Below are 16822 nucleotides of genomic sequence, written 5' to 3'. Positions count from 1 at the left end.
AATTGTGCTAATATACAGCATAATTCTTCCAGCGGCCATAATTCAGAGAGTGAAGTATGCTCGAGCCCACTGATCTCAACGAGTGTAAGTATGTCTAACTCGGTGTTGATTGTGGCCAGCATATTTTACATAATATTCTTCTTGTTTCCCAAAACTAAGTCAGTGAGATGTGACCTGCAGCTGCTGTCCACTGATGCTGAAGACACTGCAAACACACGTACCAATAATAGATGCATATACTTTTAAGCCCTCTCTCCCAAGATCATCATCATGGCAAGGGAAAGACCAGCAGTTGGCAGAAAAGAAACAGCTGCACAGAGCTTGCCTCCTCACTGCCAGGAAGAACTCCCTTTTCTATCCAAGGAAGAACATTGGCAACGGAAGATCAACTTGGACCCAAATGGATATAAATGTCTGTATACAGCTCACCATTTCATTCTGGCACTGTCAAACAGATCTCCATTCTCTACCTTTTCCCTCCATTTCCTCTTCCGTTATGCATCTTCTCTTTTTTGTTTTTAAGTGCAAGGTCTCATTTTTTAAAATGACGTGAGCTATTTTTGGAGACAATAGCGTTAACTACTTTGACACATGGTAATGCACTTAAAATTAGCCACCACATTAGAAAAATCAATGCACAGTAACCTCATTCTGTCACCGTGTCAAAATAGTCACCCAAAGGTGATATCTCTCTCCTAGATTCCAAGAACAGAGCTATCCCAAAATACTTTCAGGATTGTATCTGAAAGTTACAGGCTATCCTACAATACCTTTGGCTTAGCTGGGGATGGACGGTGTCTTTTTTTTACTTCTATCCAAGGTTCAGAGTCCAGATCTGGCAAGCTTGTAGATAACCCTTTAGACATTGTTTGAAGGTTACTTGTTTCAGTATTTTTCTTAGCACTTAGACTTCCCATTCTCGGAGAGCTTGGTGCAGATTCTAAAATTGAGAATAGTATCTGTATTTAGAACAGATCAGGTTATTTATTTGGCTTACTATTTTTCTTCCATCGAGTTCACACTTCTATTTTTTCATGTATGTTAAATTTATTTCTTCATTGGTGTTTGCGTTAAGGTAAATCAGATCACATAATACTTCAAAGTTTAAGACATATTTGCAAAGTGCAGAAAGAAACACTGGCCACTTATCATGAAGGTTCCTTCTGGTTTGATGTGAGCGAGGCACCCAAGAACCAGTCAATTTCCCTTCACTGCCCAGGACAGGTAGGGAACATGCAATGAGTGATCTTGAATGTGTACTCTTTACTTTCTGGCTCCACCCCAAGTTCTGTCTATGGCTAAGTTTGAGGCAGAATACCTGTTGTGGTGAGGTGGTGTATAAAGGGTACAGGAGAAAAAAGCAAGGCAAGCGGTTTCTCCACTCCAATAAAGCACAGCCACAACCTGGAGTGTAGCAGGGCATATACCAATAGGGAGTCGATGCCTCAGCCACCTGCAACAGGGTGGGGTTGGATGCTTCCATCACACCAAACCAGAAAAAGCCTTCACAGTAAGTGACTAGTGTTCCAATGCCATTTGGTGTGAGGCATCCAAGAATGGGATGCGCCCGTGGTGGTTGATGTTTGGTGGAAAAGAGACTTTGTTGTAGTACTCATCTCCCAAAGGCCGCTTCAGTGGAAACAAACCTGACTAATGATGTGTAAATATACTTGGAATGGACCAAGTGGCCACTCTGCAGATCTCTGTGGGGGGCACTGGTGGAGAAGGCTGCTGACATGGCCGCCACCCATACAGAATGTGCTGTGAGATATAATGGATGTGGGAGATGTTGAGTTTCTGAGGCTGTAGAGATTCAAGTTTTTAGCCACCTGGCTGTGGTTGAGTTTTGTGCCTTTTTCCTCAAAGGAAGTGGAACGGAAGGAAACAAACAAGGAAACAAACATCCTTACGTAGCATGTAAATTCCATGTACAGAATGAAGGCAGGATTTCCTAGGATCTGTAAAATAGGGTATTAACTTTGAGGATAAAGGATCAGCATGCAGGATTACAGACGTGTGATTTATTCTGACTAAGTTGTGAATGAGTGGATTTAAGTGTTGAAGGGTGAAGCGGGCCACTCAGAGTTCTAGTTTATGCCGTGGTAGGCTTCCCAACTGGACCACGTCTTCTGGATGACATAGTGCTGGCCATATGCTCCTCAGTCTAGTTGGCTTACGTCTGTAGTGACTTTCAGTCTTGGAGTTGGTCCTAGAGAAGCCAGATCCCCTGGAGATGGGAGAGCATTCCCCACCACAGTAGGGACATTTTTGCCATTGTGGTGAGAAAGACTTGATCGTGACATTTGAAAGCAATGCCATTTTTGGAATGGCAGTAGCAGCCACTGTAGAGATCGGAAATGCAGTTGTGCCCACAGAAGGACTTGTCTGCAGGGGAAACAGCGCAGTAGGGTTGTTTCCCCCACAACCGCCCTTTCCCTAATTATCCACGCTGCACCACGGGTTGCCATGTCATCCAAATCTGGGGCGCAGAGTGGCAGGGTGACTTCTTACTCATCCTATAACCCATGGCTTGCAGTGGGGTTGGGGCGGGGGGGAGAAGCCACCTCCGCCATCAGCTGGGTTTGGACGACATGGCAACCTGTGATACAGTGCAGGTAATTAGGGAAACAGTAGCCACGCAACCAGCACACATGGGAGAAACAGCCCATACTGTGCTGTCTCCCCTGATGATCACCCAAACATGGCCACTAAGTCATGATCCCCAGGCTGTGGGCTAATGATTTGCTGACTTTCGAGACCAAAGGGGCCTGACTTCCTGTTGTGTCTGTTATAATCTTTGAATCTGAGAGACAGATGAGGCTTTTTCTGGTATCTATGCTTGCACCTAGAGGAATAATTTCCTTCAATAGGCATAGGTGCTTCTTTTTGGTATTGACCAGAAAGCTATGGTTGGCTAGGCTTGACAGAATGTTGGTGAGACAGGCTCTGGCTTTTTCTAAGGAGGGCGCTGTGCAGAGCAAGTCATCCAAATATGGATGCCTTGAAGGTGCAGGTAGCCCACCAAGAAAATCATCCACTTGGAAAAGATTTTGGGGGTTGAGGCTAGGCCAAAGGGCAGGGGCTTGTCCTGAAAGTGTGCTTGGTTGAAGGTAAACCTCAGGTACCTCTTGAAATGGGACTATAGTAACATAGAGGTATGCTTTCATTATGTCAATGGAAACTAGAAACTCCCCTGAATGCAGAGCTTCACATGGAGGGTTTCCATCTGAAATTTGCAGTACGTCACAAACTTGTTAAAGTACTTCAAATCCAGGATGGCCTTCCAGTCATGGGTACCATTCAGATGTGAGGATCTGAGCAGAACATCCTGGCAAACAATCACAGCCAATCTAGATCTGGATGAATGGGACACTGACACTACTAGTTTCTGCGAGATGGCAGTTGAAGAGTCAAGCAATCTGACAGCAAGTTCCTCTATATGGCAAGTATGGCATGACCAGAATCACATCTATGTGTGGAGAAATGATTATCTACTAAAGATAGAATTTAGAAGCCCTGGTGTCCAGGAACCTGAGACTGCACTGGTTGCTTCTTCTTCTAGGAAAAGCTGAGAAAGAATCTTTGTTTTGGTATTTATCTTTGGAGGCCAAGAGGTACAGCACTGGGATATCCCAGGAGCTGGTAATGCAAGGGAATATATTCTCATGGAGGGTCTACTTGCTCTGGACCAGTTGCCAACTTAACCAGCACACTTGTACATTCAGGTATCCTCAAAAAGTGCTCAGCTGAGATAGCAGCCAGGTTGTTCACTGCGCAGGACAGTAGAGATGTATCTGACTGAAGAGCTCTCTGCCTGGTTTCCCCTAGGCAACTTGTGCACCTTGGTAGTAACGTTGTCCATGTGGATAAGCACGTATGTCCTGAAATCTGTGGGAGAATACCTAAAAGTCCCAGTGAACTGTTGCAAAGTCCAGCCAGTTGATGAGCTATGCTGCTTCCCAGGGAGATCATCAGCCCTGTGCTACAATATTCTGGCAATGAGCCCACAACCAGTCAGGCTTGCAGTGGCTGTGACTCATACCCTCATGAACTCAAAGGGTCCCATTTCTTGAGATTACTTGGGTCAGACCATCAGCACAAAGGCCAACAAAACCTCTAGAGTGCATCCCTTGATAAGTAAGATTGTGATGCTGGTTACAGAGAATGATCCATTGAAGAGACCTAAGTGTTGTGTCCAAGAGACAGAGGCCAGTCAGGCAATACTGGACCTCTGCAGAGGGAAACATTGCATCAAGTCCTCTGAGGACTTTATCTGAATACTCTGGGCCATCTTCCTGAGCTCGTCTTCTTGCACCCACCCAAAGCAAAAAGAAGATCCTGGCTTGGAGTATCCAGGATCACATGGGGGTGCTGAGAGTTAGAACACTCTTTGCCATGCTGACAAAAACCCAAGAGATTTCAGATAATAAATAGTGTACTGGAATCTCTGATATCCAAGTTCTTGGATGAAAATTGGATCAGAAGATCATCCAAGTAGTGTGTGAGGCTTGCCACCTCTTACTCAGCTCTTGTCAAATTCCTTATTGTGTCGGCAGGGCATCTTGCACCCTCCCAGCCACAGGAATCATTGGGACTGGCTGTGCTGGGGCAGTTGCGAGTGGCAGCGGCACAAACGAATGACAGCTCAGACCAACGCATGCTCACTACTTGTGTTGATAGCCACAATTGGGTCCATCTAGATCAGGATGGGGGTGGAGGAGGAAGATGGGAGGAAAAGCAAGTAGGCACAGGATAAAAGGGAAAAAGAGGAGATAGGTGGGGGAAAGGTGGAGAAGAGACAGGGAGACGGACAGACACACAGACAAAAGGAGAGAGAGAGAGAGAGAGAGAGAGAGAGAGAGAGAGAGATACAAGACAGGAAGGCAGAATGGCTACTTACATGGGAGACGCCAACCTCAGTTCCTCTATCCTCTTGCCCAGAGCCACATAACTTACTGGGGGGAGGAAAGGCCTACCCCTCTTCCTATGTTGCTCTTTTTAGAGCAAGCTCCAAAAGGACTTCAACAGAGTTAGCTGGAGGCGTTGGCGTTTTCTTAAGGAAAAATACCGGGGAGAAATACCAGAGAAGGACTTAGCAGCTGTGGGCATTGTTCCTTCTTGTGCATTTGGCAGAGACAAACGGTGAGTGGATTTTTAACCTGACCGGCATCAATCCATGCTGTGAGTTAAGGTAGAGAGAATTTTCCTGTAACGAATTAGCTATTCCCCAATTGTTTATGTTCTGTTTCAGAGGCTACCAGTGCTGTAACTACAACAGTATTTCTTATTAAAATTTTAGTTAAAGCACATTCCTAGCTATCTCTGATGGAGTCAATGGATCAAGGAGGCTTTGATGTGCCTTTGCCACATGACCCGCGCACACAGGAGAACAGATGGACTTTCTGGGACTGGACATATACTATCAATGGCACCAGAATCTTGGTGAAGACTCAAGTTATGAAAACCAAAGGGAAAGTATCTCCCAGATACTGGGGATGTCTCTTCTCATATGCAAACCTGCAGAAATCTGCAGTGATCTGGAAGAATCAGAATATAAGATATACCTCTGTCAGATCTATGAGAGAGAGAGAGGTGTTGCCCTTCCTGGACTGATATGAAATGATTTAAGGATCTGAATCCAGAATTTTCTCTCACCTGTTGAGAGCTTAGAAGGTCCTAGATAGCTCTCTAATCCCCATTCTTCTTTGGCATGGTGAAGAACATGAAGTAGGTATCTAACATTTCTGGCAGTGGCTTTTCCTTGCTGGCTTTATGTTGAGGAGATGATTGATGCTTGTACTCATAGATGCTTCTCCCAAGACCACAAAGATGGGAGACAGGATGAGCCCATCCCTGGGAAGCCCTGTTTTCTCACACTTTGATTTAATCTCTCTCACTGGGGCTCTTGCTGGTAGTAAAACTTTCACCCAACAAAAAGTGGGCTGGGGAATGGGTGAGAAGAGTATGTCATGTGGAACCCACTGCGTGCAGTATGGAAAGAGCACCTCTCTGCTCCTCTTATTGGTAAAGGTTCCCAGCCAAAGCCTTGGAGCCCAAACTTAACAGCTCCTTTAATCAGAAGAAAGCCAAGAAGTGGGAGGGACCTCTGCTTCATTTGGGGATATAAATTTGTTTGGCATTCTGAGATGCAGAAGGCACAAATGCTTGCTTTCCAGCCTGCTGCCCTACCTCTACACAAGAAGTAGTCACACATGACTTGCCTGTCTCTACCTGAAACAGTGTGCACCACATTGCTGAAAGAGGCCCCAAGCTTCACCACTCAATGCTCTGCTGAGAAAATGTGCCACTGGGAAATAACTTCACTTTTCTTTTAAAACCAGGCCGAGCAGCATGGGGAAGAGGAAGACTCTCAGAAAGCTGGAAGCCTAGAGATTCTCAACCTTTCTAAACTGCTAACATGATCAATCCAGAAGACAGTGCTTCCTCTTTGTTGAGGGAAAGGGCAGGCGTACAAGTTGAGACTTACCTCATTCTTTCTAGCATGGCAGTCGGGGGAGGGACAATTGATAGGAGAAAGTTCAAAATTCAAGCAGTACAGTGAAACGAGAATGTGTGTGGCCTCTTGTACATGAAAGGGAGTTATGTATATGTCAGCCTACGCAAGTGCACATGCTTAATATCACAGTTTGGCAGAAAAGGGAAAGAAAAGCACCTTACCAGTATATGAACCAAAAGCTTTGCCTGGTATGAATTCTGGACAGTTAATAAGTTGAGAAAAATCCGTTTGTGGAAGACGGCGTGGAGAGGGTCCTGGAATTGGCCATTTTTCTGGTTCTACCCTTTTCCTCATCTTCTGATCTACTATTTCTACTTCTGTACTGTCCTTTAAGGCCTAGATGACACAAGTAAATATATATTAATAAGTATGCACACAAGTAAATTCCTATGTTGCTTAAGATTAGAACCTTTATCTGGTTGTAAAGGGCTGTTCCATACAGTTACACTTGTTTTACACAGAAAATAGGGTTGGGATACTAGTCAACTGAACTCCTATACGCTTGACCAGTCGGATATTCCATGAAGCCAAGACTGCCCTTCTCATGATGTACTTTTCACTTCGCAAAGTGCCCTGGTTCTCTAAACCCTGCAGGGGTCTAAGGAAACACACATTTCAATTTTAAAATCCTGAACTATAACCACTCACACTTTAGATTATATTTTATAGTAGCTGAGTGTATGTTTTGTCTAATTTCTTTTTAAATGAAATTTGAAACTGTTTCAGTTATCCCTGACTTTGTAGGATAAAAGCCACGGAGGACAATTCCATCTCTTCCTCCTTCTAAGGAGTCAATAATAATAAAGCAAAATATGTTTCTTTTTTTAAAAAGCAGAGATTTTCTACCCTTCCCCAGAAGAATTTAAAATTCCCATCTTTGCTTTAAAAAAGCCACCCATTCACACCAACTCCCACCAGCAAGTGAAGTACCCAAAATACGCTAACATTCATTTTTATATCAGCTAGCCTGCGTATCGGGCAGGTGTTGCTTTGGCATTTCTGACTTCAAACACTGTATTTCCCAAACATCTGGATTCCGAAGCACTAAACAGACTGCTAAAGTCAGCAATTCAATTAATCACTGGCTGAGTTCGCATGACAAAATAATACACCCCGTGAAATAAGCTATGCAGTGTGGGTTGTCGTCCAAACAACCCACGGTGAGCCCGACAGATGCTCGGCCTCACTGTGGGTTGTTTCCTCCCTCCTTCCCCCTCGGTCCTCCAGCCAGCTTCGCTTAGTATCCAAGGGGACTTGGCAGCAGAACCTATCTTGTCTGCAAAGTCTCCCATCCCCCATCGGAACCTTTAAAAAATATTTTTTTTCTTTTATTTGTGCAAAACAGGGCTGAAATAATATTTTTGCACTTTTCCAGCCCCAGGGAATGTGCATAAATGGCCATTATAATAAGAATATTATCATAATAATAATCATCATCAAATCAGGTTTTCAGAGTTGCGCTAGCATCAACTCCAACTGTCAAAAATATACAGACTTGCCTTGCTTGGAGCCTTCTATGTTTGAGCTATCAAATATACAACGTATCAGGCAAGACTAGACTGTATAAAGGCTGGTTTGACAGCCTCTGACAGGTGGGGAAACAGGGTGTAGATCACCTCCTAAGCAAGGTTATCTCCAGATTTCAAAGAGTTGTCCTGAATGTTGGGGGTGCCCTGCTTTGAATCCCCATTTGCCCAAATCCCCAGCAGCTGTTTTTCATAGTAATCTGCACCCCCTGTTTCGTTGCCAATCGCAGTAACTGCAACTAGTTTGACAGCTATCAAACTAGATGCATTTACTGCAAGTGGGAGCACAAAAGGGGGTGGCGTACTCTTTCCTATGAAAAACAGTTGCTGCCGACTCAGAGAGGGGTGGACTGTGAGGAGGGCAACCCCAAGGATTGGGGGAACCCTTTAAATCCTGGGGATCTACTTGCTAAGTGGATAATGTTGAGCACTTTCCCCTACCTGTCAAGTGCTCCAAGCAAGCCTGTATATTTTTGCCACTTAGAGTTGCGCACTTGTGCAATTCTGAAAACCCAATAAAAAAATCCCCCCCAAAGGGGGGCGCCATATGTGCACATTCCCTGGGGCCAGAAAAATGCAAACAAAAATTGGGCCCCGTTTTGTGCAAATAAAATAAAATTAAAAGGATCTGACCAGGATCGCGATTGGAGCAGGGATGGGGGGCTTGGTGGGAGCCAGGGCAGCCCCTTCAAAGTGCCGTTTGAGCACACTTGGAGGGGTTGTCACTGGCAGGGGGCACTGGAAGCAGCTTGGCCATGCTCGCGAAGAGCGATCGCGGCCATGCTCAGGAAGAGCAGCAGGGGGTCTCTGCCACTCCGCCTGGTGCCCGCAACCCACAATGGGTTGACATGTCCAGGTTCAGATGACACACCAACCTATCATGGGTAAGCCATGGGTTGTTGGGGTGGCTTGTTGCCCATGCACAATCCACCCTGCAGGAATCAGTCTGGGTTCAGACAACACAACAACCCACTATGGCTTGTCACATACAATGGGTTATCATGTCATGCAAACCCAGTCACTGTGTCATCAATATATCTGTTTCAAATTTAAATTGATATTCTAAAAGGTTAGACAAAAAATTAAACATGTTTTGCTGAAGTGCTCTGTACTCTCTTCCAGAGATTTAAGTTGGTGCTTTTTCTTTAAAAGAAATGTGGCATAAATATAATTTATCATAGAATCCAGAAGAAAATGAAATTTGGTTTACCTCTAATATTAGATTAACATTTGTAGTGAGAGCCTGCACACGATGGAAGCTGGCAATTAAAGAAATAGGCAAGAATCCTTGCTGGTCCATCTTTCTCCTCAAGAAGAAATCTCTTTCCAAGTTTTCTACGCTAAAATAATACTCGCTGAAGACAGAAAAATATTTAGGTTAGCAGACTATGTTTTCCTAACGTATCATCACCCTTCATCGAAACTGACTTTCTTGTCTCCTTCCTAGTAAATACTGATGTTTATCACTTTATTAACTTAAAAAATGATTTGCACTGGTATAGGACAGTAAACAATAGCCACTTATCAAGAGAACAACCATTACAACAAATTACATAAAGATACTGAGCAACAGTATAATATACAATTTGAGTATATTCAGATAATATTGAATCTTATAGGGAAACAGTCAAAGGATTTAGAGCAAAATGATTATGCCTATTATCTATGGCTAATGAACTGCACCATTGGGTAAACGTATACAACACACTGGCTGTCAGGGTGGAAACTGAGCTGATAGAACCCCAGAGCAGTTCTGATTCTGAGGAGGAACAGCAATCCATGGGAGAGGAGCACGCTCATCTCTCACAGGCACAGCAGCTGGCAGAGATTCCTCCTGCCAGCATTCCTGAGATAGATAGTGACCCTGGCAGTGAGAGCGCGCTGGAGGGGAGCTTGCTGGATGCTCGACGCCAACAGTGACGACAGCTGGAGGGCGTGGAAAGGAGGTGTAGCACTCGTTTGGCGCGCAAGCAACGGTCGCATCCCAAGGACCCAAGGGAAAGAGGTAGGAACTCTCCCTAGCCCATAAGTTCCGGGTCTTCCCGTAATTCTCCTTCAAACGGGGACCAACTGCCTAACCTGGAGCATAAGCTACTCTGCTGTTCCTTGCTTAGTCGCTGGTGATTAGCATCTGAAAGAGTCATTAAGTTGTAAAAGGATTAAAGCCTTGAAAAGAATCCTTTTGTCTGTGTCTTGAGTTAGCTATTGGAGTAGACTGAAAGAGGCCGCCAGAGCACTCCTGACACTGGCCTCATTACTGCTTTCATGTACAGAGCAGAAGTGAATGTGTCCAACTGAAAAAAGAAAAAAACACAAACTGTTTAATCTTCTCTGTAGCTTGCAACAAGGACTTGTGATTTCAGTATTCATCTGGATGGAAGTAGTTGCTGCTGAAGCCATGCATTCAAGAAAGTTCATAAACTTCCTCAAAACACATCAATCAAAAGGTAAGTACATGTTTTTTTAAATTCTAATGTTCCTGATCTGATTTAAAAAATGATCATATCATGGCAGGAAACGGGAAAGTAGAATGAAAAGAATGCAACACAGATCTGATATGACAAGAAACACATTTTCAAAGAAAACTTGTATAAAAAAAATTTAAGAGCTCTGCATCAAAGAGACTAAGTAGACACCTCAATGAGCTGGCAAGACGAATTAAGCAGTTTTGCCTGTGGATAGCAGGTGATTAGTGATTCCAAGGTATTAACAGATTCTCAGCTTTAAAACAGAAGAGAAAGCAAAAAAATTATTGCACGGTAGTGACAACTTAAAAGACTCCCTAGGAAGAAATAAGGAATGTCACCTCACATTCACCATGGTCACCAAGAAACTGTTCTCAAAAGTGTATAACCATGAACTTGTAAAACATTCAAGGGACGCGTGATTCTTCAACTGGTAAAATATGCAATGAGATGCACAACATATAGGTCAGCAAGAAAAGAGAAACATACTTTCCCACAACTGAGAGCTAACAAAGTAAACTATTGAGAAGCTCTAGATGCCAGAAAGTGGTTGGCACGATTTTAAATGTGCCCAAATTTATATCTGGGGCCTTTAAGTTAATTAGTCTGAGACAGATGCTAATAAGATGATGGTATTGATGATGGGCAGCATTAATTCTTTTTCCCACTGAAGGCAAAACCATACAGATAAGTTATGAGATTACATAGGTAACCAATAGGTGTATACTGGTTTAAGCAACTACTTTGGTGCCAGAAATAGTGAAAGTTTTCACACTACAAGGTGGAAGAAAAGATGCCTTCAAGGTTCTGTAGCTTAGGGTCTTTTTTTCTTCAACACTGAAGTTCAGAGATCAATCAGGATGGCAACAATAACAAAATAGGACCTACAGTTGAGTGCTGAACTCCACACCATATTCAGAACCCTGGCTGATTTTTCTTTTGTAAGACAATATATCATTCAGAGAGAGAGAGAGAGAGAGAGTTTATTTATTTATTAACTCTACACACACACACGCAAAACCTTCCACAGCTGCTGCTGCAGCAAGGTAAGCTCATAGGTGAACCACTGGAAATATACGTATGGTAATTTTTTCCAAAAGGATCCTTACAGGATTCCCCTTCAATGCAGAATGTAACGACTATAAGGAAGTGCTTTTAATGAGATGGTCCCAATACAAGCTTTATGATAATAAATGCTCATTACAGATTTAAAGTATATATACATATTAATCTTCTTTCCTATAAGGTTATTCTAATTTTAAAAAAATGAAACGAACAGAACTCTTTGGGGGTGGGGGGTGGGGCGGAATGCTTCCAAAGCAAACCGTATAATTAAAACTATGATCAGCAATACAAGAATTCACATTGTGAATACCCTATCTTATCTTGGAGCGTCTTTCTGTAGGGCTGCAGATTCTGTGAAGTACATACTTCAGAAATTCTGGTTCTCCAGCTTTGATAAAATATGAAAAAATGTAACAATATAAAGCTAGGACTGTAATTCGCACCCAATGAGAAAATCATAGGACCTTCCAGATAATTTTAAAGAGAAAATCTTATAAACTGCTAAAATGTTCCAAAAAGCAAAAGCATATTCTATTATAAGGCCTGGAATCCTCCAATCCAATTAAGGATTCAACCTCTATTAAGGTTTCGGATACTTGACAAAACTGTACTAATTAAATCACTGACATTAACAAGTTTAATATTTTCCTAATATTGTAAACTGGATTGTGAGGGCAGTGCACCCTGAAAGGCGGGTTTAAAGCATTTTAAATAAATTAAATGAAAAGTTGAAGATGTGACCAATATTACGTTTGGTATTTTGCTGAGCATCAGAGGGGGCCATCATCATGCCCTACCTTAAGAGGTCTGAATTCTACACTGCAAGCTCAGAAATCTGACCACAATGAAGGAGTGTCTGTGTTCCTCACTTGTCTCAGGGTAGTGAAGATTATCCTGACATTGGAACTGCATGTCCACTGTCAGGTCTCACAAGGCCTGGCAGTAAGAATTGGAGAAAATGCAATAAAATTTGAAATGGATAGCCCCATGCTAGTACTCTCTTCCCTTAACAATGTTTTTCCTTCATTTTTTTAGGTCAACTGTAACAAAGAAAGCAAGAATACAACAAGCTGCATAGAATAGAAAGGCAATAAAAGCCACCACCAAACTAAAGCAAAACAGGGAAATAGCATCAATGAAAAAGAAATCTGCCAGTGCATAAACTGCCTCTTCATTAAATCCATCTTAGGATTTTCTCTAATATGGCTCTATGAAATCATCAGCGTTCTACATGTATTTTCACCTACCCTTCTAAATGTTAGGGTTGTATTTCTGTACATGGCTAGAAGTAATTTGCTTTCTTCAGTTCAAATACTGTAACAAACCACCAAGAAGCTCTCCAAAAAGTGCAATTAAAAACTGCAAAATTACCTCAAGTCACCATCATTACACAATTACACAGGTGTCATATGCATACCGACTTGCTGCACTGTAACATGCAAGCTAATGCACAGTACTACGAATGAATAGTAAAGATGGATACACAGTTTGCAATTGGCTTATAGCACTAAGACTCTCAAGATCCATCCTTATTAAAAGTTCACAATGAAAATGTTTGTAATATGAACAAAGCGGTTAACACTGATTTCCTATGCCACTGATACATAAAATAAGCCAAAGGTTTCAAATGAAAGTTGTCTTGCATGAAGACAAAGTTCATCTAAAAATCCCTTCCTTGCCCACCTGCAACACACATTAAGGAGTCTACTTACATTTGGCGTTTAATGTATTCTTTAAGTAGTGTTTCATCCACAGAATACATCTGCACTCCTGTTCCATCATCGTAATAATACATCATACTAGTGTTAAGATCTGGCTGAAATGGCTGATCATTCCTTTCGCTATATTGTTCTCGGTAGCCATATGAATATTCATGGTTCACTTCAGAATTGGTAGGGAAGAAAAATTGAATAAAAATACGTTATGTGTCTAAGTATATGAAAAAAGGAAGCCTTGTCTCACTAAATGTGTGGAATTTGTTGAATTAGCATGTAGGTTAGAAATCATGGGGTAGTATTGAACATCATTTTGTACTCACCTTGAAGCTTCTTTATTGTTTGGTGTATGGAGGCATCCCAGTGTGGGTTATACCCCTTCCTCCTGCTCTGAAGCCAAAAGCCATGTGACTTAGATTTTTCTGCTATCCTCTCCCCCTGTAGCCTCCTCCTCAGTGCTATTTTGTGACCCAAAGTTGTAGCAGAAATAGTCATGTGGTTACAAATAAGGTAGAGAAGAACATCAAGAGTTGTGAACAAAGACACAACTCTTGGATGTGGATGCATACCTTTAGGTTAAGATACATGTGGATGTGTACCTTATCCTCAGCGGCCCTTCTCCGTGAGCCCCTGCCAAAGGAAGTGAGGCAGGTGGCTACTAGGAGGGCTTTTTCTGCTGTGGCACCCTGGCTGTGGAATGAGCTCCCTAGTGAGGTTCGCCTGGCACCTACATTGTATTCCTTTCGGAGCCAGGTGAAGACCTGTTTATTTTCCCAGGCATTTTAGCTTTCTAGACTTTTAGCTTGGCTGTTTTAAATCTGTATTTTAAATTACTGCACTGCTGCTAGGTTTTCTTGTGGTTGTATTGTTATATTGTGGTTTTAATGTTCTATATATTTTAAATTGTTTTATTGTGTGCCATTTGGTTTTAATTTTTGCAAATCGCCCAGAGAGCTTTGGCTATTGGGCGGTACAGAAATGAGATAGATAGATAGATAGATAGATAGATAGATAGATAGATAGATAGATAGATAGATAGAGCTGGAGAGTGGGGATGCTCCTGGAAGAACTGATGGACAATCGCATTGGCCCTTTTCCCCCACCAGGTGGAAAGAGCCCACTTAAGCAGACGGGGCTTCAGTCATTTGGTGAACTTAATGCCTTAATAGAAACATAGTTTCCAAATCCTGGGAAGTACTCTACTCAGCACTGGTTAGGCCTCATCTGGAGTACTGTGTCCAGTTCACGGTGGAGGCCGTGAAACCAGCTGCTGTTCAGATGAGACTGGCTGTAGCAGAGATGTTGTTGTCACTGGAGATGGATGGAAGGTTATAATTGGATAGGATGGGAGAACTGGATGGGAAGTTAAACATGCAGGCATTTGAGTCAAAGAAAGCGGCAGCATCTGGGTTGCCCCAGGTAGATACTGGACTTAGGAGTCAATCAGAGGAGAAGCAAGGAACATGCCCTCATCATCCAGTGGTGTGGACACTGTAGCCAAAAGCTGTTGTCGGTATCAATGAGCCTCCCAATCGTAGGAGTCTGTGAATGGTAACAGTATTGAGGACTGCATGAATCGGTACAGTCTTCTTCCCAGTTTCAAACTCTCCTGCACAGCATGTTCCAGTCCAAGCGTCTATTCCCCAAATGGAGAAAGGCGATCTAGACTGGCACCAAGGCTGCTTGTATGGTCTAGACCCCTCCAAACTGAAGCCACCAAGAAGACAGAGTCTGGTGAATCATGACATCTGTCTTGGGTGGTTCAATCGGGGAATCATAGAACAGTAGGGTTGGAAGGGGCCTACAAGGCCATCGAGTCCAACCCCCTATTCAATGCAGGAATCCAAATCAGAGCATCCCTGACAGATGGCTGTCCAGCCTCATATTGAACGCCTCCAGTGTGGGAGAGCCCACTACCTCCCTAGGTAATTGGTTCCATTGTCATATTGATCTAACAGTCAGGAGGTTTTTCCTGATGTTCAGCCGGAATCTGGCTTCCTGTAACTTGAGCCCATGGTTCTGTGTCCTGCACTCTGGGATGACTGAGAAGAGATCCTGACCTTCCTCTCTGTGACCTTTCAAGTACTTGAAGAGCACTATCATATCTCCCCTCAGTCTTCTCTTCTCAAGGCTAAACATGCCCAGTTCTTTCAGCCTCTCTTCAGAGGGATTTGTTTCCAGTCCCCTGATCATCTTTGTTGCCCTCCTCTTAACCCTCTCCGGTTTGTCTGCATCCTTCTTAAAATGTGGTGCCCAGAACTGGACACAGTACTCCAGATGAGGCCTAACCAGTGCTGAGTAGAGGGGAACTAGTACTTCCCGGGATTTGGAAGCTATGCTTCTATTAATGCAGCCCAAAAGAGCATTTGCCTTTTTTGCAGCCAGATCACATGGTTGGCTCATATTCAGCTTGTGATCGACCACAATTCCAAGACCCTACTTGCTTGTAGTGTTGTTGAGCCACGTATCCCCCATCTTGTAACTGTGCATTTGGTTTCTTTTTCCTAGGTACAGAACTTGGCATTTATCCCTATTAAATGTAATTCTGTTGTTTTCTGCCCAGCGCTCCAGTCTATCAAGATCACTTTGAATTTTGTTTCTGTCTTCCAAAGTATGAGCTATCCCGCCCAATTTTGTGTCAGCTGCAAATCTGATCAGCATTCCCTGCACCTCCTCCTCCAAGTCATTAATCAAAATGTTGAAGAGCACTGGGCCCGGAACTGAGCCCTGCGGTACCCCACTCGTTACCTCTCCCCAGTTTGAGAAGATCTCATTGATAAGCACTCTTTGAGTCTGATTCTGTAGCCAACTGTGGATCCACCGGATCGTTGTTTCATCTAGCCCACTTTGAGCTAGTTTGCTCATCAGGGTATCATGGGGCACTTTGTCGAAAGCTTTGCTGAAGTCGAGGTATATGATGTCTACAGCATTCCCACAGCCCACAAGGGAGGTGACTTGATCAAAAAATGAGATCAGATTCGTCTGGCAGGATTTGTTCTTGACAAATTCATTTTGGCTTTGAGTAATCACTGCATTGTTTTCAAGGTGCTTACAGATGGATTCCTTCATCATCTGCTCCAGAATTTTCCCAGGGATTGATGTCAGACTGACTGGTCTGTAGTTCCCAGGTTCCTCCTTTTTACCCTTTTTGAAGATAGGGACCACATTAGCCCTCCTCCAGTCATCTGGCACTTCACCCGTCCTCCATGATTTCTCAAAGAGAATAGACAGTGGTTCTGAGAGTTCTTCTGCCAGTTCCTTTATTACTCTAGGATGCAGTTCATCTGGCCCTGGAGATTTGAACTCATTCAAAGTAATTAGATGTTCCTTGACCATATGCCTATCGATCTCAAGCTGCAATCGTGCTCCTTCAGCCACCTTTGCCAGGGGGGTCACAGACCCTCTTTTGGGAGAAGACTGCGCCAAAGTAGGAATTGAGCACTTCTGCCTTTTCTTTATTATTATTATTAAATTTATTAATCGCCCATCTGGCTGGTCACCCAGCCACTCTGGGCGATGTACAACTTATAATAA

General features: G+C 43.2%; 2 protein-coding genes across 4 annotated transcripts in view; one reads left to right on the top strand and one right to left on the bottom strand.

Annotated features, from left to right (window-relative positions):
• PGRMC2 (progesterone receptor membrane component 2) overlaps positions 1 to 12936 on the top strand; it is a 63133-nt gene extending 50197 nt beyond the window's left edge. Inside the window, exons 5-6 of the transcript XR_014792062.1 lie at positions 10381 to 10490; positions 12609 to 12936. The gene's annotated coding sequence lies outside the window, so the exon portion shown is untranslated. The remainder of the gene's footprint in view (positions 1 to 10380; positions 10491 to 12608) is intronic.
• Positions 1 to 16822, bottom strand: part of LARP1B (La ribonucleoprotein 1B) — a 71834-nt gene that overhangs the window by 31361 nt on the left and 23651 nt on the right. For all 3 annotated transcript variants that reach the window (XM_084856016.1, XM_084856014.1, XM_084856015.1), the window contains exons 7-10: positions 13286 to 13454; positions 9254 to 9398; positions 6679 to 6853; positions 771 to 940 (exon numbers count right to left, since the gene is read on the bottom strand). In XM_084856016.1, coding sequence (XP_084712142.1) covers positions 771 to 940; positions 6679 to 6853; positions 9254 to 9398; positions 13286 to 13454 — 659 coding nt within the window. The remainder of the gene's footprint in view (positions 1 to 770; positions 941 to 6678; positions 6854 to 9253; positions 9399 to 13285; positions 13455 to 16822) is intronic.

Source organism: Heloderma suspectum, chromosome 5 (assembly GCF_057233095.1).
Source record: "Heloderma suspectum isolate Gila_16-S chromosome 5, 16-S_ref, whole genome shotgun sequence".
In the NCBI taxonomy this organism is placed as follows: domain Eukaryota; kingdom Metazoa; phylum Chordata; class Lepidosauria; order Squamata; family Helodermatidae; genus Heloderma; species Heloderma suspectum.
Note: the sequence above shows the minus strand (reverse complement) of the source record. Positions and strands in the feature narration are given on the sequence as shown.